Genomic DNA, 25247 nt, shown 5'->3' with positions numbered 1-25247 from the left:
TGGATGGGAGCTAGATGCATGTAGATACATGTCCTTAGTAGGGTTCTGATATAAAGTTGAGCTTATATATCTATTTTTATGTCATTGCACAGTCATGTTCAGAAAGTGAGGCTGCCACCTGGATGGGTCTAGGCTCAGGTGGATGGTGAGGTGGAAGTTCTGGTGGAACAGCATATGATAACAGTCCAAATGATAAGGATGGGGGACAGGAACTGAGAAAGCAAATGGTAGTCCCAAGCTAGCCATGAAAAAGTTAGCAGACTGTGAAGCCATGTCAACCTCTATGGTAGTGCCACAGATCTGGTGCTCCAGCATAACTAGCCATCAAATTCTGTCACCTTATACTTACCTATAATTACCTCAGTTTGGGGGAGAACAGGCATCTCCAACCTTGTATATGGTCACCTTAACTATTTTGAATCCTTACGGGCTGTCTGGAGAGTCGATGTGGTGTGGTGGTTAGAATGTCAGACCAGGACCTGGGAGACCAGGGTTCAAATCTCCACTCGGCCATGAAGCTCACTAGGTGACTTTGGGTCGGAGGAGGAGAACCGTGTAGGCCACTTTGTGAGTTCCTTGTAGAAAAATGTGGGGTGTAAGTGCAATAAATGAATATGCATTTCATTTTCCTGTGACATCACTTCGATCCATCCATTCCCCTCTGTGGGGGAAACTCTATATTTATCTATCTACAGTATATGCCTATTTAGGAGTACCTTTCACACATTTAATGAAGTTGGACTCTAGTTCACAAAAGCTTGTGCCATAATACGATCGTTGGTCTTTAAGATCTCACAGGGAAACAAAGGGCTCCAAGCAACTTTGCTAGTAAACTAGCACTTTGATTTTCCTTTAGTCAAAAGTAGTGAGATGGTGCTCACATGATAGTACAGGAACACAGGAAGCTTCCTTATACCAGATGAAACCAGTAAGTATTTTCTACACTGACAGGCATCAGTTGTCTGAGGCTCCAGACCATGTTCTCCTCTAGTCTTACCAGGAGATGCAGGGTTTTGAACCTGGGACCTTCTGCATGCAAAGCAGATGCGTTTCCACTGAGCTAGGAAACATAGGAAGGAACATAGGGAGCTGCCTCATACAACGTCAGCCCATTGGTCTATCTAGCTCTATATTGCCTGCACTGATGGGCAGCAGCTCTGCAGCATTTTAGCTAGGGGTCTATCCCAGCCCTACCTGAAGATGCTGGTTGTTGAACCTAGAAACTATTGTATGCAAAGTGGTTGTTCTATCCCTGAGCTATAGTCCTTCCCCACAGCATCTTGATAAACCTGTGGGAAAGTTTTTTGTGGGTGTTATAGGAGAGAAGTGTGTGTTTGTGAGTGTGCACATGCCTGCGTGTGCATACCTCGGGTGCCTTGCTTGTGTGCGTGAGGGGGGGAGGGAATTGAGTTCCCTGGAAAGCCAACCTCCCCGCCTCGAACTCGCATGTAATCAGCCACTTTTGTACCTTCTCCTCGGCTCGGTTCATCCTTCCAGGCAGCTGTGCGATCTCTGCATCACTCGCTTCCAGTATTTTGGGAGGGACATGGGCAGCTGGGACAAGCAGCTGCTCACCAGTCCGAGTGTCAAAGCTCAGCTGCAGGCGGCGGCGGCGGCAGCAGTAGCAGCAGCAGCAGGAGCAGCAGGGAAGCGCCTCGCCTGCTGATGGGAGCAGCCATCCTCCTCCTCCTCCACCACCTCCTTCACCAAAAAGTTCCAGCAGAATCCCTCCTGGAGAGCGCCGGAGGCGAGTGGGAGGCGCCTCCTTACATCACAGGGAGCCGGAGTCTAGAATCGCGGGAGCTGTCCACTTCAGCACCACCACACTCCAGGGCACGGGCAGGCGCGCAGGGAGCTGTCCGCTTCAGCACCGCGGCGCCCGAGCGGGCGGCGGCAGCAGCAGCAGGAAGGGAGCGGCCCTCTCCAGCCCAAGGAGCCCACCCACCCCGCTGCTTGGCTGGGGGGAATCCATCCCTCCAGCGCCGAGCTGGGGGCGGGCCTGCTCAGCACCACAGGGGACCCGGTAGTGACTTCCCTTTCCAGTCGCGGGCTCCGCACCTCTGGCAGTTTTCGCCGCCGCCGCCGCCTTTGCTTGTCGCTTCAGAGACGGGGAGGGGGCTTGGGGCGATCTCCTCTTCTCTCCATCGCCAGTCGTGGGGGATATTTCCACCCAGCTGCTTTTAAAGCACCTATTTCTGTCTATTCCACCCGCATCCTCTCTCCCACCTCTTCCTCTCTCTAGCACACACACGCAGACACACACCGTGTTGATCCCGAGCTCTTTGGAATTTTTTATTTATTTTTTTGCTCTTGTGACAGGCGTCTGGCTCTCCCAGGCTGAACGAAGGACAAGCCGCACGCCTCTGAGCCCGGCGTGCGGGGTCTGGATCGGGGATGAGCAGCAGGCGCCTGGCTGGATCTCAGCCTCATGCTCCATCCAAGAGGGGCAGGGAGGAGATCCCTCGAAACGCAGAAGACCAGCACCTGAGGAGCCCGCGGGGTCCCCCTCCTCTGGTGTGGAGAGCCCGGTTCGTGTAGAGAAGGGGCAGCCCTTCCCTTGCATGCCTCCGGCCCCCTAGCTCCAGGGGAGTGTGAGCGACACCTTTGCCTTCTTTCTCCCTCTGCCTTGCCTTCCCCTCCGGTTGGCTGCCCACGATACCATGCATCATTATGAGGATGTGTGACAGAGGTATCCAGATGCTGATCACCACCCTGGGAGCCTTTGCAGCGTTCAGCCTCATGACCATCGCGGTGGGCACAGACTATTGGCTGTATTCCAGGGGGGTGTGCAGGACTAAGTCCACAAACGACAATGACACCAGCAGGAAAAACGAAGAAGTCATGACCCACTCGGGCTTGTGGAGGACCTGCTGCTTGGAAGGTATTGAAACCCAACTCTTTGTTGCCAGCTCTGGGCTCTCCTCGTCTTTTGGAAGTGAGCTGGGATGGGGTGAAGGGAGGACTGCTGGGACTAATGTTGTAGCACAGTCAGGGGAAGTGGTGTTGCTTCCATGGGGAAAGTTTGGCTTTGCCTGAGAGATGCAGAGAGAACCCACAGCCCTAGAAACTTCCCTTTGGGCCCTTAGAGTCTCAAGCCTTTGCCTGGGTCTGCTTCTAGCTTTGGACTCTGCTCTGACTTCTTTTTGGCTAAACATTGCCGTGTGGGTCTCAGGACACAACACCGAGGTGGGAAAGGGCTGTTGCACACTTGTGGGCTTCAGACTGGGACATTTGGTTGACTACTGTGTGAGAACAAGATATTAGGATAGGTGGATCCAGATGCAGGGCTCTTGTGATGCTCTTGCGGTGTCCTGTTCCATTATTACATGTCTATATGTTGCAATCTATGCCAGGAAGACAGGCAAGCATTAGATGGTCAGGTAATGGCAAAGCCAAGCCCTGCCCGTTGAGAGAGTAGAAAGGGTTGAGAGAGTAGGAAGAATATATTTTCATGCATGCATTGACTCCTGCAAAGATGGGACTAGAATTTGTGCCGCAGGGTAGGCTGGGGTGACTGTTTTCTCTGACCAGGGCTCACTTGTTGCAGAGGTGTGTGTGTGCATTTAACAAAAGGTTCCTTGGGAAACTGATCATGAACCAAATGACCATTGAGCAAGTTGAGGTTTTTTTGCTTTGTTTTTAGTGTTGTGGTGTTTTAGTTAACCCTCCTTGGCTGTGGAGATGGTGTGGGCATTGAAGGAGTGTTATTAGGCAATGACAAAGACCAGCATCCGAAGGAGCACTTGGATTCTGGGTTTCTCCCTTTGTGTTATTGAATGTCACCTTCATTAAGATCATGGTGTGAATCTGGGGGGCTACAAAGGGACTTCTACAATATGACAAGAACACTTTACACCTTCCTTCCTTCCTTCCTTCCTTCCTTCCTTCCTTCCTTCCTTCCTTCCTTCCTTCCTTCCTTGGTCTCCCTCACACTCAGTTTCTCCTGTTGTTAAATTAGTTATCTGTATGTTATGAGAGAAAGTGATTTAAGCCACATACGTAAATAATCCCAGGAGGTACATTATATTCCCCACCACCACCATTCCCCACAAGCAAGACTAAGTAGACTAGCACAGCTGCAGGTTTTTAAAAATGAGCTAATCCCCACCCCCACCCCACCCTTCTCTCTGTTTCAACCCACAGAGGTTTGGAGTCTTTCTCTGTCTTTACGCACTGTTGCAAGAGAATGCTGATGTGGTCCATTAGCCTGGTGGTCCTCAAACTTCCAGAGAGCTGGGCCAAAAAGGAAGCCAAATTTATCTCTCAAGCTGCCTGTTATCAGAAGCTTCAGTGAGTCATCAGGGAAGTGTTCCATGTCTCTGCCCACTAGTCTTTAACTGCTCCCCCCCCCCCAGCTTGTGTAGGTGGATAAATGCAAAGATCCCACTCTTTGGCAACTGCTGCATGAAGCGATGTGGGGAGAGGGTGTTCTCACTGCCCACAGTCCCCTGTCAATGCCTTCTCCCTGTGTATTCCCCATCCAGAAAACCTAATCTAGCTTATATATAGTCTTGGCTCAGCCTTCCTCGTATCTTTCTGTAGAAGCTTCAGTTCACCTTTTGCAGCTGATCATTGCTCCAGGTGGGCCATGTGAAGAGGTCCATTGAAGGGACAGGCTGTCTGATGTCTATGAGAAAGAGGCAGGCAGCTCAGTCCAAGGTCAATGGGTAGTCAGGATAAGGAAGGTCATGAGAGTGAAGGGTGGAGGGGTGGTGGGAGTTCAACCATCCTTCTCACCTCTATGCCAGAACATGAAACAAGGCACACTCCTTTTTCCTGGAGCAACTGATGGTCATTCTGTAAGCCAAGGACTTAAGAAAGACAGAATTCTTCTGCAACCCAAAATGTCCAGGGGGGGGGGATAAAAGAGGAAAGCATGGAGTCACAAATATTAGTTGGTCCAATATTTATTTATTTAGACAATTTGCCCCCCCCAAAAAAAAACCACTTTTTTCCTCAAAAAGACACAAAAGGTGACTTTATATTCTCAGTCTCAATTCCTTACACTGGACCAAGCTGAGCACATTCACACAGCATCCAAATTGCTCTCAGGGGAAAGAAATTGAGACAAGCCCTCATGCTCATCACTCAAGAGTCCCCAATACCCGAGTCTTTGGCATCCACAGTACTCACCAACAAGGCTAATTCTATTGCTCTTGATGCTAACTGCTGCTCCAAGATTTGGTTTTAGCAATAGTACGTATCTAGGAGGCAGATATTTTCAGGATGCACCTTATTTCTGTTGTTGCGAGTTGTTTTAAACTGTTTTAACTGTTGCAACCAGCTCAGTGACTTTAGGGTGAAGGGAGGGTGGTGGTGATGACATCCCATTTTCCTAGAGACAGAAAATTATGGGGAGGCATCACTTGGGCCTGCGTCACAACGTGGAGCTTAAGAGAGGCTCCAACAGGCATGTTGGGCAGTAACTTTCTTCTGATTGCAGCGGTTGCTTCTGTTGCCATCAAATGCTGTGTCAATTTAACACCTGGCTGTGAATGGCTTTCTGGCTGCCCAGTGCTTCATTAGCCTCCTTGTTATGCATCTCTGGACTGGGAAATTATCTGGCTCGGTTGATCAATGGAAGGATCTGTCTGCTTCGAATGTGATGCTCAGAGATCTGAGTAGAAAGACTGAGAGGCAATTTCTCTTTCCCCTTTCCTCTCACGCTTATGTAGTTTGGAATATATGTGATTTACAGGAATGGGATACAGACACCATCCCTATGTTGCAAATGGTACTATGTGTGTGTAGGGGGCTTTATTTCGAATCTCAACTCAGGCAAGAGCTTGCTAGGAGTCATTAAGTCAAATGTTGACAGGCAGATTAGAGTGTTGGACTAGGGCCTGGGAGAGACCAGTGTTCGAAACCCCACTAAGCCATGAAGCTCACTGGATGACCTTGGGCCATTCACTATTTCTAAGACTCACCAACCCCACAGGGTTGTTGTGGGCATAAAATGGGGGGGGGGAGGAAAACTACACTGAACTCCTTGGAGGAAAAGGTGGGATAGAAATGCAGTAAATAAATAAAAAAAGGAATGAAATGGTTTGAGTGACAACACTCATCAGCCTTGACTTTGGGCTGTGCTGCATGAGACTGGTGGGAATTATCCAAAACAGAGGTGGATGGGAAACAAAGCTGAGAGTGGCTGCCTTAGGCAACCCTCAACCTGCCCATTCTTGGTGCAATATAGGGATGATGATAATATCAGACTACCTTTCAGGGTAGTTGTAAGGATTGTGGAGTGCTGTGAGCACCTTCAATGTTTATGTAAATTAACAGTAAATATTATGATGATGATTTTACTTTATCTCCATGGGAGCATGCAAAAGATAACCAAACTCAAACAGGTGTCGGGAAGCTCAAGGTCATTCCTGAAAGAGGTAGCTGCTCTTCCATGTTTAATTCCTACCTAAAATGGGAGACACTTTGAGGCTCAAGCTAGAGAGTGTGGATTAATATTTCTTCCAACATCTAAACAGAGTGGAATCAAATTTATCCTCCCTCCACCCCCCACTACAAAAGCACTGAGACTTCAAACAATGCAATAGAGTTGCCAACTTTTGAAGCAGCCTCTGTAGCTCTGCCTGTAACGGATGTGAGCAGCCTCATCTGCCAAGTCCTGCAGATCCAGTGCCTGTTAAAGGCACAAGAGCAAGCCAGGCCTCCTTTTCTCCCTTGCCCTTACAATCCAATCAATGGCCAGTTGTTGACAACCCAGCATTGTTGCAGAAGGCCGGCTTCTTGTCATGAGAAGCTGCAGGCACCCACTTGCCCTTTGCCTGGGAGTTTGCTTTGTGATCTGCTGGCTGGTGTAGTGCTTGAAGAGCCGCAGTTTCCTCCAGCAAAATTTGAGCAGCAAAACTGTCTAAAGGGAGAGGGAGGGGACAATTTGCCCCCTCCTTTCCCAACTGAGCTTCCCATGAACGGGTCAAGTACGTAGCTGGTAGGAGAGTCCATTGGGTCTGGTTCTTGAAGCCAAGGATACCTGAAGTACTGAGATGCTCCTGCTGAAAACGAGAAGCACATGGCAATCAGGGGCTTCTCTAAGAAATCATCTGAGTGTGTTCTCAAGTATAAAATCCCAGTGCTAGCTAGCTCACTGTTCCAGATGGCCTTTAATAGTGTTTCAAAAGAGGTACAGAGAACAGGGATAGTGAACCCTACGGCCCTCCAGGTGTTGCTGAACTCAGCACCAGCTAATGTGGCCAGTTGTCAGAGAGAATGGGATTTGTAGCCCTTGCCCGTGCTGCAGGCAGTAATGAGTTATGACGACTAAATGGAGCTTCCATGAACAGAAGGAGTCTACCTGTGAACCTCAGGTGCTGGAAACAAGCATTGTGTCCATGTGTTACTTTCAGGTTTCTCAGAAGCTTCTGCTTGGATGAATGTTGGACTAGATTGAACTTTGGTCTTTTTCGTTCAATATTACTCCCACGTCAGGAACTCTTATCATCACGATTTCCCTGAGTACTATGAGCATTAATAACACTGAGAGAGGGAGAAAGGTACAGAGAGAGAGAGAGAGAGAGAGAGAGAGAGAGAGAGAGAGAGAGAGAGACTTCCTTTGTTGAAGATGCCCGTGTCTGCAGTATCCACATTTCTGGGTTTTAAAATGTGTTACCTGTATATCCAGTGTCTGACTCCCAGTGCTCTAAATGTTGGCACTCAAAGAGTCAGCACCGACAGATCTAGTAACCATTCCCATGAGAGGGGCATAGTTATGCTTTTGCATTGAAAGAAAAGCACTCTATACCTGCCCAAGCTCACTAATTATTGCACAAGCTCTCCAGCTGCTAGAAACGAAAATAAAATAAAATAAAATAAAAGCTCCATGTTGCTCCTCTACTCCCATCAACCGTTCAGATGAACATCACAAACTATTTGCATGTCCAGCAGAAAATTCACCTGCACTTGGAAGCCAGCCAGAATGACCAGGAGAAGTTACCAGTACATCATGAGGAGCAAATGAGGCAATTGAGGAGCATATGACCCCCCCAACCATCCCAGTGTGGAGGAGCCCTGTCATTGCAGTTTAATTAAGGGATTGAGGTGGAGGACTGAGTAGGAATAAGATGCATGTGAAAATGTTGTTACCACACACACCATGGTAGGGCTACTGCTGTCAAGCCTGTGGTTAAGCTAGTATTACACACACACACACGGGGGGGGGGGCGGATTGCATGATCTAAAGTGCCTTCAATGCAAAGGAACGTCGTTCAGTGGCAAAGTATCTGATTTACATGCATTGTGTCCAACTTTCAATCCCTGATATCACCAGTTGGATCTGGAAGAGACACCCTGAATGAAAGAGAGCAGCACCCTGCCTGGAGAGATGCTGCCAGTCAGTGTAGACAATACTGAGCTCAATGGACCAAATGGTCTGACTCAGGATAAGGCAACTTCCAATGTTCCTAATGCTTGGAAAAGTCAATACCAATAGACTGGTAGCTATTCTATTTTACTTATTCCTGTAATGTATTTTTCACCCAGTCTTCCTCACAACTGATCTCAAGGTAGCTGAAAATTCCCTCAATGTACAGGGCAAATCTATTTAACAACAAAGGCATGTAAAGCCACCAGGATTCCTGACCCACCTACCTTGCATGCAGAAGATCCCAACGGCATCTCTAGGGCTGCGAGAGACCCATGCCTGAAACCCACAACTGCTGCTGCCCATCACTGTCAACAGTACCGAGCTCTTTGGGCCATAGGAATGCAGCTTCCTATGACCCCAAGTTCTTACAGCTACAGATCTTTAAGAACAACAGATTATGTTTCAGAACTCCAACAATAATATGGATTAAAATGGATGTCCCCAAATGCCTCAGCAAAGAAATGAGGTTTTGCCTGGAGCTGGAATAAAAAGAAAGCCCATGTCAGACATACCTCTGAGGGGAGGGCGTTCTACAAGCCAGGGACCATCACAGATAGGATCCTTATCATGCTCAGAAAAAGGCTTAATTCTTCCACTGTGGGGTTTCAAAGAGCTTAACCCTGACTAGATCAGCGCTGTGCTCGTTTACTCTATTGCAGGGATATAGACTTCTATTGGTGTGTAGAAAGTGTGGTGTTTTAAAAACTGAACCAGTTTTTATATCATTGCAGAAAGACCTTTTTTGTATTTTAAAAAAATAATTGAAATATTACAACAGTTCACTCAGCTTTTTAACTCTGTTATCAAGCACTGCAGTTTTGCGTTCATTGGGTCAAATAGTTCAGTTATTCCGATTATTTCAATGAAACATTAAACTAAACTCAAAGAAGCTTCAGTATGTATTTGTCATATTATTCATTATGAATTTATATAGCCACCTCATGGAAATGCATCTGGATGCAAGAATTATCCTTGGAGTTCTCTGAAAAAACAATATAGTTTGGATTCTGTCCAAAATATATACAGTGGTACCTCTGGTTACGTACTTAATTCGTTCCGGAGGTCCGTTCTTAACCTGAAACCATTCTTAACCTGAGTTACCACTTTAGCTAATGGGGTCTCCTGCTTGCCCGCCGCACTGCCACCACCGCTGTGTGATTTCTGTTCTCATTCTGAGGTAAAGTTCTTAACCCGAGGTACTACTTCTGGGTTAGCAGAGTCTGTAACCCGAAGTGTTTGTAACCTGAGGTGTTTGTAACCCAAGGTAACCCAACTGTAGGGGGGAAAGTAGATGCTGTGAGTTTTATTGAAACATGCTGTCTAAAATCTCTTCATGGAAAAATATTAGTGACTTTTAATTTGGGGGCGGGGATCACCACATATTTTGGCCAATAGTACATTTTGAATTGTTTGCAGATTCAGTGTTATATATCAGTTTGAAGCTTCAGATCAGGCTTCCTCAACCTCGGCCCTCCAGATGCTTTTGGCCTACAACTCCCATGAGCCCTAGCTAGCAGGACCAGTGGTCAGGGATGATAGGAATTGTAGTCTCAAAACATCTGGAGTGCTGAGGTTGAGGAAGCCTGTTTCAGATGCACTCCTTCAGATCGCTTTTGATTCATTCTTTTGTCTGAATTACTGAGTGAGAGAGTAGGGAGGGATTTATATGAAAGCAAATCAAGGGGGGTGGATGTGGCAACATCAAAAGGAATAGAATTTTCCAATATGTGATTTTTGGGAAGCTATTTGTATGCAATGGAGTCGGCAGCCTTCCCCAACTTGGTATCCTCCAGATCTTTTGGACTACAACTCCCATCTGGCATAGTCAGGTTGGTCTGTAGAATCCTGGGTCTGATGGGAGCATCGCTCTCTGGCTATGGCTGATGGGAGATTGATTATGCATTGATTGATTGATTGACTGATTGATGCATTTGTATCCCACCTTTTCTTCCTCTGATGACCTTAAGGTGGCATACCTAGATCTCTCCTGCCTCATTTTATTTGCAGAACAATGCTATGAGGCAGGATTAGGCTGAGAGGCAGTGTTGGGCCCCCAAGATCACCCAGTGAGCTCCATGAATGAATGGGGGGGGGATTTGAACCCTGGACTCTCCAAGCTCTTAGTCCAGCACTCTAGCCATACCGCCACACTAGCTCTCTTTTAGCTATCAGCCCCATCTTAATAAACCCCCTCTTGTTCTGCAGATATACCAGGTGAGCACCATTTAGTAGTTATTAGATATTTAAGTGCTGGTCTCACATTTCTTCCTAGGCATTGGTTTTCATTTTATTTTAAAATCTAATAGAATTTGTAGAGGATCTTACTGCAAAGTATATCCAGTTATAGTATTTATATGGATTATGACCCCCCCCAAAAAAAAGTCTACTAATTTTTCCAAGATGTAACATGCAGGCATTGCCTACACTTCCAACCTGTGTCCTTGGCATTAAGATATATTTACTATTTTCCCCAGACAGCATATACCAGCAATACAATACAGTATTCTGAATATAACATATATTGAAATAAATTTATTTCACATTGATTCCCCCCCCCCATGGGACAGGGAGCTTTCAGCCATCCAGAGTTGTGGCTACATAATTCTAAACTTAATTGTCTTGCAGGAGGCCCCCTTTCTATGGGGTTTGACTACATTACACCCTTCCCCATCCCCTGCCACGTCATTCCACGTTTTTGCATTTCATTTTACATTGCATGTTTTTATCTAGTTTAGTATAATAAGTATGCTTGGTTGGGGAAGGAAACTTCAAAGCAGTTTACAAAAAAGAAAAAACAATAAAATTATCAATTAAAAAATTAGCAAAAATAATTAAAATTATGAAAAGTTTTAAAAAAAAGATTAAAATTCACACCAGCTTTATAAGCATCTGGGTAGGCTTGTCTAAACAAAAATGCTTTTAGCAGGCTCCAGAAAGAGTACCTGCCTCATATCAATAGGCAGGGAGTTCCAAAGTGTAGCTGTGGCCACACTAACAGATCGATTGCCTTTACATTCCTGATACGTTAGAGAGAAGAGTTTGTCAACCCCAATATTTATAAAAGAAATACTCTGAGCATGTGCAGTTTCACATTCTGTTTTATTTTTAAATGTTTTTATTTCATTCTGCAATATATAATAAACTAGAATGGTGACATTTCCATCATAGCACCATCATAGCTGAATATTTCTGGCTACAGCCCTGCACATGGAGCCTGCCGCACATCATCCACTGAAGTGAATGGAGAATTCTGCATGTGCAGGCGTTTTGTGGTCACCCACAGGGGCTGGGAACTTCATGACTCGAGGTGCAAATGCGGCCCCCCACGTCTCTCTATCTGGCCATCAGAACTCTCCTTAAGGCACAGCTTTTGCTGGCCACGAGTGGCTTTGCCTGGTTCTGATGTGTCCTTGAACTCTTCCTTGTCTGGATGGAAGATAGAGTGTGGTGGGTCAGTGTGTGTCGAAACTAGCCCATTGTACAAAGGTAAAATGCTCATTCATTGTTCTGCCCCCTTTCCCTTCTGGCTCCACCTACCACAGGCATCTGGCCCTTGGAAAGTTGCTCAGAAGGCAATGCGGCCCTTGGCCTGAAGAGGGATCCCAGTCCCTGGAGGATACCACTGGTGCACATTCAACTCTCTGGTTGGAGTGATGTGGGTCTATAGGAATGTGGTTGTCAGAGGTCCTAGCCGTATATACCAGCCCTTCCGTCACTCAATTTTCCTCTGGCATCTCCCCAGCCCCAAGCTAAAGTTCCAGGGCGGAAACCCTTTCGCTTTGGGCTTCCGCCATGAAATTATTATCGCTTTTATTTTTGATTGATTTGCACAATACCCTTCTAATCACGCGCTCAAAATGTTGTACAGTAAAACCAAATCTCGAAAACAGCAGGAAGGATCACCTGCCACCAGCGAAGCACTTAACCAGCCTCAGGCACCCCAGGAAAAGCCCTCGCAGAGGCCCAATATTATCCACTGTTTGGGCTATAATGAACCAGAACTTGACACGGATCCAGGCTTGGGGGGGGCATGGAAGGTGCCAGCGGGAATCCAGGCTCACTCCTTTGATTAAGGCGGCCTCCCGCTGGGCTAAAGAACAGCTCCTGCCTGATAACTAGCGCCTTATCCCTTTGCTCATGTATATTGACAGAACTCAGCAATGGGTCAATAACAGGCTGCCAGTTCGACGTCTGCTTGAAGACACACGATCTGAGATTTCTCTACAGCATTTTGAAAGATGGAGGAGAAGCAGAAGACACAGCAGACTGCCAGATTGCTCTGGCCTTTTCAGGCAGGCTGACAACTCCTGGAACATTTCTGATGACACTCCATCACCCTCGCTTCCTCTAATGCAGCATTTCCCAACCTTGGGCCTCCAGCTGTTTTTGGACTACAACTCCCATAATCCTCAGCTAGCAAGACCAGTGGTCAGGGATGATGGGAATTGTAGTTCAAAAACAGCTGGAGGCCCAAGGTTGGGAAACACTGCTCTAATGAGTGCCAAAGAGTTTGGGAACAAAACGGGCCCACCACCCAAAAAGAGGAGGGCACCACAGGGTTCCTGTTCCAGGCTGACTCTTGGGAGGTGGGCATACACGGCAACATTTCATTTTCTCAAATGTTTAGAGTCTTCTTGTTTTAAATCCTCTTTCTTTCTTTCTTTCTTTCTTTCTTTCTTTCTTTCTTTCTTTCTTTCTCTTCCTTTTTCTTTCTTTCCCTATAAAATTTAAATGATAGCTAGAGGTATATACTCCAAGTTTTGCCTAATGGGCAGGGATTGAATCACTGCTAAGCCTCTCTGTAAGAGTAAAGCTGAACACCGTATCAATCTCCGAGACCCAATTGTGCTAGAGGAAGATTTAAGGGAGTGCAATTGGTTTTCACACTCTTGGCACTGACTTAGAATGGAAGGCGAAATGCTAGGAGGGGGAAGAGAATTGGTGTTGCACAGGGCGCTACTGAAATTTGCAAGCCCAAAGTCCGCCACTGCTTGTGGATGATGACCCTCTCCCCGACTCATATGATGTCAAGATTGGTGGGGGAGGACTGGACAAATTCATGGAGGAGAAAGGGCTATTCAAGCCTACTATCCATGTTGGCTATGTTCTGCCTCCACAGTTGGGGGCTTCTGAATACCAGTTACTGGGGATTGCGGGTGCAGAGAGTGCTCTTGTGCTTCTGTCCTGCTTGCAGGCTTCACAGAAATGTATCTGGTTGGCTACTGTGAGAACAGGATGTTGGACTAGAGGGGCCACTGGCCTGATCCAGCAGGCTCTTCTTATGTTCTTAAGGAGATGAGAGGGGCAGAGCTTGTGATGGCATAATGTGCCTGTAAAAGGGGTGGCATAAGTAAAGAGTATCCCTCGAAGTCAATGAAGGAAGAGCCCTACTTGAAGGGCTGCCCCCTGCCTGAAACTAGACCGGCCAGGCACATGAGAGAACAGAGCTGCTGACCCTTTAATTGCTTCTTTTACACAACTATTAAAGGCATGGGAGCCCTGGACTCTGTTGCATCAGGACATTCAAACCTTTCTAACCACAAAGCCACAATGCAGAAGAGACCCATTCTGCAGCCAGTCACTATACAGAAGCGTTCATCAGCCCTGGCGAGGAAACAGTTGACCAGAACATGGTATGGAGAGATGCTCTTCTGCCCCATGTCTGGAGAACTAGGATTAAGTGAGTGGGTGCTTTAGCGATGGGGCATTTGATGATAGGGAAAACTTTGCATAGGAAACAAAAATACCCAGGAGCCACGGGAACTTTCCCCCAAAAAGGATGGGGGAGAAAGGGTAGATAGATAACAGTTGTGTTCTCAGACCTTTTACAGGTGCTGCGATTCCAGACTTCAAATATAAATACTCTCAAGAATCGGCAACTCCAAGGACAAGAGGACCGCCACAGGTAAAAAGCAGAGCCTTTTGCATTCCTCCCATCTCATTCCAGCTTACCAACCCCACACCCTGGCTCAGCAAGGTGCAGCAGCATCTCCCACATGTCCCGTGCACAAAAACAGGGAATCTGTTGACTGTCGGGCCCCAAATCTAGATCAGTTCTTTCACTATGCACTGGCACAAACAAAGAGGAGCCTGGTACCATTGTAGGCGAACCATCTGCTGGATCCTGTTTTTCCTAGCAGGATCAGAGCCAGGGGACATGAAGGCCGAGCTCCAGGGCCACTCCTTGGGGCTTCTGGGTGAGGGCTGTTTCATTGGTGACAGCATCACCCTCTTTGGATGCAGACCCCAGGCCAGCTGCCAACAAAAAGAAATCATAGAACTGTAGAGTAGGGAGGGACTTCCAAGGATCATCTAGTCCAACCCCCTGCAATGCAGGAACCGAGGCTAAATGGATGGAACCTGGCAGATGACCATCCAACCTCTGTTGACTAGAAGCACTTGGGGGGCTGGAGCCCCCTCCTCTGCCACTTCCCCAGGAGTTGTCTGCTGCAGCCTCTTCTCATTGCTCATCACTACCACTAACTATCCCCATGTCTCTCTACAGGCAACCAGGCAGCCCTTTACACTCACGGAGGAAAAAGTGTTCTCTACTCCCCGGTGCCATAGAGGCCACAAGAGAGGCCTAGACCAGCAGCAGGTGACTCGTGAGATGCCAGATGGTCCTCTGTGGGGTCATTACTTTCCCTGCTCTCGCATGAGTCCTGTCCCTTTCCGGAATGTGTGGGAGACAGGGTCACAACCAGAGCAGCTGTACTCTGTGACACTGCCAGAGCTCACTCTGCCATGGATGTCATTCAATAAAAGACTTGATGATTTCAGCGTTGTCTTTGTTCTTAAGTGAATGAGCTGGTGCCTCCAGCACTGCCCCCTTCTTAGTCACCCCCTTGGTCTTCCCTATGGGACACGAGAGGAGGACCAGGAGGTGTGCCACCACAGCAGAACGCGGGGTCTGCATGCTGACTGTGGGTCTTGCTGCTGGAGCATTGTCAAAATCAATGGCTGAGAGGGCTACATTCTGAATACAAGTTGCTGGAAACCTAAGGAAGGAAGAGTGCTCTTGTTTTTGGGTCTTGCTTGGGGGTTCCCTTTGAGGCATCTGGTTGGCCACTGTGAGAATGGATGCTGGACTAGATGGGCCATTGGCCTGATCTAGCAGGCTCTTCTTAAAAGCATTTGTGTGTGTTTTAATACAAAATAGTACAGACTCTAAGTCTTCCATTCTCTTCATATGGCTGTTGCCAGTGTGATAAGCCAGCCGGCAGAGCTGTATCAGTCACCCTCTCTAGAAGGGCTTCTGGAGAGGATGCCCTGCAAATGCTGGCAATAAACTGAATTTATCCTGAAATGCAAGGGAGGTGCATCTAAAGTATTGGGCATGGCACTTGACAGGAGGAGGCCATTGGCCATTGCATCACTCACTCGGATTGCCTGTGCCACGCTGCACACTCTTGCAGGAGCAAACTGAACACCTTTTGTTGGCTGAAGATACGTTGTTCCAGCTGAGGTCCTTCAGTACTGAGCTGTATGGCTAGATGATTCATGTGGAGCTGAGGAGAGCAGAAGGAGGGCCGCAGCTCAGCAGCAGAATATCTTGCTTTGCGTGCAGATGCCCCAAGCATCAATCCCTGGAATATCTCAGTAGGGCTGGGAAAGACTGAAACCCTGGAAAGCCTCTGCCAGTCAGTGTGAACAATATTGCTGTTGGTGGCTGACACAAGATAAGGCAGCTTCCTGTTTTGTTCCTACATCATGGGCTAGACTAATTGCAAATCTTTCTGTTGTGCGGCTGTGTGGTGCTCCTTTATTTAGCATATATTTGTTGTTTATTTGTAGTTATAGTCCACCTCTTGCCAAATGGTCCTGGGGTGGGATAGGAAAATGTCACAATTCAAGCAAGCACAATTTTCAAGCAAAATACAACACCTCCCCCCCCCCAAAAAAAACAAGTACAGAGCAGCCAGTGTTAGCAGCACAGCAGGGCACAGCAATGCAGGAGGAGGAACCCATCATCAAAAAACATGCAGGGACCAAGTTGCATCTCAGAGGGGTGGTCATTCCATAACCTGGGAGCCACCATGGAAAATACCTTCTCATTCAATGAGGAGCCCTGAATTCTAGTTCCGCTCTCGTTATTTTTCACCCAAAATCATTGTGTGCAAGACACTGAAAGGGAACCAGTGATGCAGTGGTGAGAGTGTTTCGACTAGGAGCTGGGAGACCAGGTTTCAAGCCCCTACTCAGCTATGAAGCTCAGTGGGTGACCTGGGGCCAGGCACTGCCTCTCAACCCCAACCTACCTCACAGGGTTGTTGGGGGGGATTAAATGAAGAGTGGCAGAGAACCATGTCTGCCACCTTGAGCTCCTTGTAGGAAAGAAAGGTGGGATATAAATGCAATAAGTGAAACTCGTTCGAGGCTGGTACTCAGGTCTACTCTCTTTGATTCCCTGCATCCTTGCTATCCTTACACATTGCTCAAAGAGAGGAAATGTGTCGCTGAAAAAGGAGGGCACCTATTTGCATAAAATTTGCATGTGCTCATCTAGATGTATAGCTGCAAGTTGAGGAATAAGTGTTATCATTTAAATAGAAATTATTTAAATGAATTCCACCATCATAGGAACAACTGTGGTCTGCGCCTGCTCAGGGTGCCTGCCCGACTGATAACTGTTGATAAGCAACTTCAGGGCTCTTACCCTCTGCCCATACTTAGCCTGCACTTTCTCCTTCTGCCGGACTTGCACATTTCGGCTGGAGTGTTCCATGCATGGTTAATGTGGGGGCAGCGCTGGTGCGCAATCTCATGATTGGTGGGTTGCCAGGTACACTGTGGGAGTGTCTGTCAGTCGTGTCTCTACAGCTATTTTTGCACTTCTTACTTTGCTCTCAGGAGCATGTAGGACTGCAACTACAGAATGCCAGCCATTAGCTCTGGCATGGCAGCCACAGGCAAGCTGGAGCCACGGAAAATGCTTAAGAATCAAGCTCCATCAGAACAGAAGAGGGGGGCTTTCTTCCAAATAAAGTAAGCCAGTGCAGAGTGGTGGCAAAGAGTCTGAGAGTACAAGGTGCCTGGAGTTCAAAACTCATCTCAGCGCCTTTTTTCTTTTCTTTTCTTTTGCAAACAAATGTTTTGAGATTGCTTTTGCTTTTTTTATTGATACAACAAAAAAAGGAAAACACAGATACAGAATTACGCACAAGAATAACAATAAACACAAAATTTTCTTAACAAACAATAAAACATAAGTTGGTCTTAACACTATAGACCTGACCTCCTGTCTATTCCTTGCTTCAATTTCATATTACTTATTGCCAATACACACTTTTATCATAATTTAACTTTTTCTTAATATATCTTAACTCTTATGTCTAACTTGCAACAATTACTGAAATTCCTCAAATGCTGCAACAGAGTTTAAACTACTGTAATTATATTTCAAATATTCTTTGATAACCTCCCGTTTTGAAACAAATTCCTGTTTTGGCTTATTCTTCATTTTTTCTGATAGACCATCTAATTCAGCGTATTCTGTCAGCTTTTGGATCCATTCATGTATAGAGGGAATTTCAATACTCTTCCGTTTTGAGATTGCATTTGCAAGTGCAGAGTTCTTGGAGCAGATGTTACATCCTGTTGTGTCAACTCAAAAGAGGACCGTGGAGGAGAGGGCTGTTGAAGGCTACTAGCCATGATGGGTATGCTCTGCCTCCACAGTTGGAGGCAGCAATGCTTCTGAGTACCAGTCACTGGGGATCACGGGTGGGGAGTGATCACTTGTGCCTGGGTCCTGCTTGTGGGCTTCTCTTTGAGGCTTGGCCACTGTGGGAACAAGATGCTGGAATAGATGGGCCATTGGCCTGATCCACCAGGGTTTTCTTATGTTCTTATGACCACATTTTCTCCACATTCACCTAATACATTTCAAGCCCCATGATACCACTTCAAACCGCCGTGCTTCCCCCAAAGGACTCTGGGAACTGTAGTTTGTTAAGAGTGCTTAGAGTTGTTAGGAGACCCTCCCATTCCCCTCCCAAAGCTGCAGTTCCCAGAGTGGTTTAACAATCAATCCCTCTTCACAAGGAATTTTGGGAATTGTAGCTCTGGGGGGAATGGGGGGAATCTTCTAACAATTCTCAGCACCCTTAATAAATTATTATTATTATTATTATTATTATTATTATTATTATTATTATTAATCCTTTATACCCCACCCATCTGGCTGGGTTTCCCCAGCCACTCTGGGTGGCTTCCAACAAAAGATTAAAAATACATTAAAACATCAGTCATTAAAAACTTCCCTAAACAGGGCTATTTAAATAAATAAATAGCAGATCCCATTATGCTTTGGTGTTAAAAGATGTATGATACTCATAGAATCATACATTAAATGCATAGTGTGAATGTGGGCTTTGTGTGACTTGACAGAGTGCTGCTAAGCGCTGATGATCACTTGGGGGTTCTAGAACAGCATTCCCCAACCCGGTGCCCTCTAAGTGGTTTGGACCACAACTCAACAAACCTGCTATACCTGGAACTGGGTTTGGAAAGTGCAGCTGAATTTGACAAAGCTGTGGGCAGCCTGAAGTAGCACCATCCACCTTGGGCCTGCCCATAAAAAGAAAGTCTTGAGTGAAAGACTAGGGTGATGCCTGCTGTTTCCAGGATCTCTTCTCATTGTGAGAATCTTGTTAAGAGTTAAGAGTTTGTTTGGTCCCTGGCTGAGAACCTGGAGTCTGAAAGGGAAGGTGTGTCAGAAGGGAGATGATATTGGTTAATAACTTCATATTAATGTAACTTTTTAATATGTAACTGTGTATTTTTGTAATATTTTGTTTACGTTGTCTGTTGTTGCTTCAGTTCTTTGTACACTGCTTAGATATATTTTTAAATAACCAAATCAAACTCCCATCAGCCCCAGCCAGTGTGCTGTCTTAGAGCATGCTAAAAGTGTTTCATAGAAGCAAGGAATGGTCAAGTTGGAAGGGACACGCCCCCCAGGGTCATCTGGTCCAGCCCCCTGAATGCAGGAATCGCAGTTCAAGAATCCCTGACAGATGGCCACCCAACCTCTGTTTAAAAACCTCCAAAGGAGGATAGTCCACCAACATCTGAGGGAGTCTGTGTTACACTGTCAGACAGCTCTTACTGTCAGAAAGTGATGATGATGATAGTAATCATCATCATCATCATCATCATCATCATCATCATCATCTATTTGTACCCTGCCCATCTGGCTGGGTCTTCCCAGCCACTCTGTGGGGCTTCCAACAAAGATTAAAAATACATTAAAATGTCACACATTAAAAACTTCCCTAAACAGGGCTGTCTTCAGATGTCTTCAGATGTCAGGTAGTTGTTTATCTCTTTGACATATGATGGGAGAGTGTTCCACAGGGCGGGTGCCACTACCGAGAAGGCCCTCTGCCTGGTTCCCTGTAGCTTTGCTTCTCGCAGTGAGGGAACCGCCAGAAGGCCCTCGGCGCTGAACCTCAGTGTCTGGGCAGAACAATGGGGGTGGAGACGCTCCTTTAGGTATACTGGGCCGAGGCCGTTTAGGGCTTTAAAAGTCAACACCAACACTTTGGTTTACTCAGGTTTACTCAGAATCGCCTTTCTTGGTATTTGAATCCATTGGTTCGGGTCCTGCCCTTTGGAGCAGCAGAAAACAAGCTGGCTCAATCATTTCTGATAGTTAGATGTTTCTTCAGTGAGCAGTGACAGTTGGTGGCTACTGAGAACACCCCCACATGTATTTGAATAGAAGCTGAAGAAGCGGGGGTAGGTATCTCCAAGTAGATCTGTTAGCTTTGGCAGAGATGTGTGTGTGTCTACGAAACTGATGTCACTTCCTAGCACTGTTAAGCCGGCTCCTTGTCTGAGGTCCTCCCAAACCAACACCCTTAGATTTTATTTTTTTCAGATTGACAGCTATCCTGAGAAAGCTGGAAATGCCTACAAGGCCCCACTCAAAGGGGACCCCCTGGAATTAATGAATCATCTTCATTCATGTCACTTCGATGGGTCTACTTTGAGTAGAACTAGCGCTGGATGCAAAGCTTTGCTCTCTCCTCACAAGGAAACCAACCCTGTAGCAGCTGCATGTCCAAACTGGAGGGGGGATGGAGGGCATTCACCTGTACAGAATAGAAATGGATGCTGCCTCAGTTTGACTTGCTATCTACTTATTCTATTTTTATATCCTACCTTTTTCTCCAAGGAGCTCAAGGTGACGTACATGGTCCCCCCCCCATTTAATCCTCATAACAACCCTGCAAGGTAGGTTAGGCTGAGAGGCAGTGATTGCCTCCTACCCAGTGAGTTCCATGGCTGAGTGGAATCCTAGTTTAAACACTAACCACTATACGACACTGTCTCCTTTGATGCATGAGCTTTGCCATCAGCCTTCTCCACTAGCAGCCTGGATGCCTGGCTGACACCCCCCCACCCCCCCCAAGGTGAAAAGATCATAGGCTCAGGCTGTAAGTAATACTAAAATTGCATTACAGTGGTACCTCGGGTTACATATGCTTCAGGTTACATATGCTTCAGGTTACAGACTCCACTAACCCAGAAATATTGCCTCGGGTTAAGAACTTTGCTTCAGGATGAGAACAGAAATCGTGCAGCGGCTGAGGGAGGCCCCATTAGCTAAAGTGGTGCTTCAGATTAAGAACAGTTTCAGGTTAAGAACGGACCTCCAGAACGAATTAAGTTCTTAACCCGAAGTACCATTGTACTGTTTAAAATAAAATAAAATTTTAAAAAATTGTCTACAGGTGTGATTAGCAGCAACAGAGGTGATCCTTCCCCATCACCCAGAGCAGAAATCTTCTTGAGCCCCAAATTCTGAAAGCTGGAATTTTGCTTATGGATTAGCCTCAGCCAGCTTGGAGGATCAGAATTCCAGGAAGGTTGTAGATGCATATGCAAATGAGGTGGCTGTGACATCACCAGCTGCATGCCACTTCACTTGTTCCATCTCTCACCTTACATATATCAAAGCCCCTTTAGAAAGTTAATGATGTAAGAGATCCCCTTGTATTTGCACTGAGGGTGTATAGGAAATGCAGTGGCATGGTGGCTGCCTTGAACTGGGGTGGAGAGAGGAGCAGGGGTGCTGAAATACAAGAACGAGAAGCTGAAGATTCCATATGCGCTCCCCACCACCAAAGAATCCTAGAATTGCAGAGTTGGAAGGGATCCAAAATGACATCTAGTACAACCCCCCCCCCCTTGCAATGCAGGAATCTCAGCTAAAGAATCCCTGACAGATGGCCATTGGACGCATACAAAAAAAACCAAGAACAAGTGGAGATTCTGCCAGAACAGCCAGTTAGGGGCCAAAGGGGGAGCGATCTTTCACTGCCAGCAAAAGGAAAGCAAAGAGAGGGCAGCCTAGTCTCCTGTGGAAGGGAATTCCATAATCTGGGAGCGGCCACTAAGAAGGCCCTGTCCAGTGTACTCACCAAGCGTGCCTGTGAAGTGCATGGGACCAAGATAGAGGTCTCCCCAGAAGATCTCAAAGCCCAGACAGGCTCAAATATGCTCCTTTACGGTCCTTCAGATAGCCGGGACCCAAGCCATATAGGGCTTTACATTGAATAGTGTGCAGAAACAATAGAATCATAGAACTGGGGGGTACCCAAGAGTCATCTAGTCCAACCCCTGCAATGCAGAAATCAGTGCTAAAGAACCCCTGACAGATGACCATCCAACCTCTGTCCAATGAAGGAGAGTCCATTACCTTCTGATGGAGTTCTACTAGATCTTTTTCACATGTACGACTGGCAAACCAGGTGCCCCCCATCTGGTGCAGCTAGTTGTTCCTGCCTAAGTCAGCTGTTGTTTCCTTGTGCCCTTCAAGCCACCCTCCTCTGCTGTTTGCTGAGCTGCCGTGATGCCATGGAATGTTCAGAAACATTCAAACTGCGTGAGTGATGAGTTGGAATATTGGTAGCTTCTGCAATGTACAAAAAGGAAAACGCCGTAAAAGTCCACGCAGCAGGAGGAACTGAATGCTGGGGCAGCTGTCAGTTGTCGTCTGAAAACCTCTGGCAGGCACCTGGTTGGGGGAGGCTGCATCTGAGCTTTGCTGTGATGGGCTTGTCTTTCCAGAGGGGTTGTTCTCCTTGCTAGGTGCTCTTTTTTATAAATAAATAAAAATTCATGAGAGCTGAACATTTGTGGTTGCATGACATTTGGGCCACATCCGCACCATACATTGAAAGCACATTTAATGCATGTCTAAGGCACATGGCTTCCCCCAAAGAATCCTGGGAGAACTGTTGTTTTACCACCACCACCACCCCCAGGCTTCAGTTCACAATACCCTGAACAAACTACAGCTCCCATGATTCTTTGGAAGGAAGGAATGCTGAATGTGCTTTAAATGTATGGTCAGGGTGTGACCTGAGTGCACTGCACCTCTTTTCCAGTTGGGTGAGGCAATACCAATCTGCTATTTGTCATAGAACCATAGAATTGTAGAGTTGGAAGGGACCCTGAGGATCATTATTCTAGACCAACCCCCTACAATGCAAGAATATACAACTGTCCCACACAGGAATCAAACCTGCAACCCTGGCGTTATCAGCACCATGCTCTAGCCAACTGAGCTATTTCAGTTCTCTTTGTGTTTGTGCATTAAGCATCATTCATATTCTTTGTGTTTATAGCATGTTTGTTTCTTTGTTACTCAAGAGTTTTCCTTGCATTATTTAGTGTCAATATTGTTTGCAGGCAAAACTATCCTCAAATCCTCTTGAATTGATATTTTTTGTGTGCTTGGACACTGTTCTGAGTGCTATTTTCTGCCGTGGGGAAAACAGCATAGAAATTAAAATATAATCTAAAACTGACCCAGTATTCCTCTGCAATAGGCAAAGATGGAGACACACAGCCCTCACAGCAAAAGCACCTCACACAGGGCCAGGTTTGGGGGAGAGGCAGGTCAAACTGACCTCTGGTTAGTGGCAGAGAGAGAAATTCAAGTCAGTTTGCATTTAAAGGTAAACATGCCCAATTCACACTTTTTGAAACAATACGTGAACCAAAACACAGAACACCCTTCAAAATTCACTTTGCCAAATTTTTCAGTGCCATTCAAGCAATATGTAGGAAAATGCATGCATTAGTAAAAAGACACATAGAAATGCATTCTACTAGGGGGAAATGGCTTTGCAAAAATATATACCAATTTGCATAAAATGTTTATGAATCTTCATTGAGATTTTTTATCTTTTTAATAACAAACTGAAGTGAAAATGTGGAGAACTGAATTTAAGACTGGACAAATGAAAAATGGAGAGAAACTGGAACTGATAAAATTCACCTCTATGTCTCTTTGATCCCCACACCCACAAGTACCCACACCCAAGGAAATGAAGAGAGCAGCAGCTGCAGCCGCCCAACCTGGTCCTTCTCTGCTGAGCACCAGTGCTCACTGCTGCCCACTGCCAGTCACCCCATAAGCTAACCATGCCAGGCAGAGATGGCTAAAATAAAAAAGCAAGCAGAGAAGAGAAGAGATTAGCAATGAGGCTGCAGCATCTGCCCTCATGATTGTCCTCTGGGCTCATTCTGAAATTGAGTCTACCACATTTCACATCAGTTCATATATTTTTTAAGTCCTCAGAAGAAAAAAATCACTGTGCATTTTGTATATGCAATTTTGCCTAACGGACACCATTTTTGCAAGCACTTTCCCTGAGTATCCTGCCTTTTAATGTCCTTTTCGCTAATATATCGCTTTCCCTTTATACGTGCATTTTGCAAGCATTTTCAGGTTGAAGGACTGCATTGCAGAATCCAGTGCACCTTCTGAAGAGTGGCTCACTACTTTCCCGAAGAGGAAGTCAGGGAGGCTCACATTAGAACATGAACCAGCCTGAATTTCTCCCACCGCCACCACTGCACCCTCATAATATGGTCTCTCTTTCACTAGAGGTTTTAAAACAGAAATTGGATGGCCATCTACCAGGGATTCTTGAGCTATGATTCCTGCATTGAAGAGGGTTGGACTAGATGACCATTGGGGTCCTTTCCAACTCTACAGTTCTGTGATTCTTTGGTCAATGAGATTCTGTGATCATTGAGGTCAATGAGAAGAAAGCCATGTGGTTCTCTTCCACACTTCTCACCTTAGGGCTTCCAGGACAGAAAGCAGAGCTCTCTAGGCAGAACAATCTTCATTTTGAAATAAATTCCAAGTGCTGTTTTTGTCTGATCCTGCGACCCTTTCCAAGGTCATCGTGAGCCCTGGCCAGAAAGGCATCTTTTCAACATCACCCCCTTTGCCGCCGGCATATCTCTGGTCAAAACCTCTCATGTGGAATTTAGACTCCCATCTCTGGCAAAGGCTTCTTTCTCTTCCCTGCTCATTCAAGAGCAACTATCTCGCGTAACCCACTGTCCTAGATTCCAGGGATGGGAAACTGTTGCCAAGTTTATTCTTATTTAATGGGAACAGCTCGGAGGTGGATGGGAAGTGGCATATTGTTCCAGTCCTGCGAGCGGGGAGTGGAGGGCAGAGATGGTGGGGGGCAGGGCTGCCGAGTGCACAATTATATTCCCTCGCATTTGTCAAGGTCCTCGAGGCATGCCCAAGCTATGAGCACTCGCTGTGAGATGGTGCTGTTTGTGAGGCAGTAGCAAGACATGGCACTTGAGAGCAATTGTTGAGTCAATGGGTCTTCTGGTTGATGCTTCTGTGCCCAAAATGGCATTTGCTGTGGCCCGGCTTGGGTGGTTTTTCCCCTTCGATTGTGCATTTCTGCTTCAAATCACTGTAGAAAAACAAAAGCTTGGAATCAAACTTGGCTGTTATTATATTGTTCCCAAAGCTGGGTGCCTCCCCCTCTCTCTGCCGAGCAGTAGCAAGAGTCCATGGGGGTCCAGGCACTCACCC

The 25247-nt window shown here is 46.5% G+C and overlaps 1 protein-coding gene and 1 long non-coding RNA gene across 3 annotated transcripts in view; both read left to right on the top strand.

Moving 5' to 3' along the window:
* Positions 1–1139: 1139 nt before the first annotated feature.
* The window catches only part of CACNG3 (calcium voltage-gated channel auxiliary subunit gamma 3), a 66809-nt gene continuing 42701 nt past the window's right edge, over positions 1140–25247 (top strand). Inside the window, exon 1 of one of the 2 annotated variants that reach the window (XM_081170933.1) lies at positions 1140–2881. In XM_081170933.1, coding sequence (XP_081027059.1) covers positions 2671–2881 — 211 coding nt within the window. In that variant the 5' untranslated portion in view covers positions 1140–2670. The remainder of the gene's footprint in view (positions 2882–25247) is intronic. The other variant, XM_081170932.1, reaches the window with a different exon arrangement.
* On the top strand, positions 12867–15136 carry LOC308573728. Its single transcript, XR_014002163.1, has 3 exons — positions 12867–12963; positions 14198–14282; positions 14883–15136. It is a non-coding gene; the product is annotated as an uncharacterized lncRNA (long non-coding RNA).

This window comes from Podarcis bocagei (assembly GCF_964188305.1).
Source record: "Podarcis bocagei genome assembly, chromosome: 14".
NCBI classification, from domain to species: Eukaryota; Metazoa; Chordata; class Lepidosauria; order Squamata; family Lacertidae; genus Podarcis; species Podarcis bocagei.
This window is presented reverse-complemented; position numbering and strand designations above follow the sequence as displayed.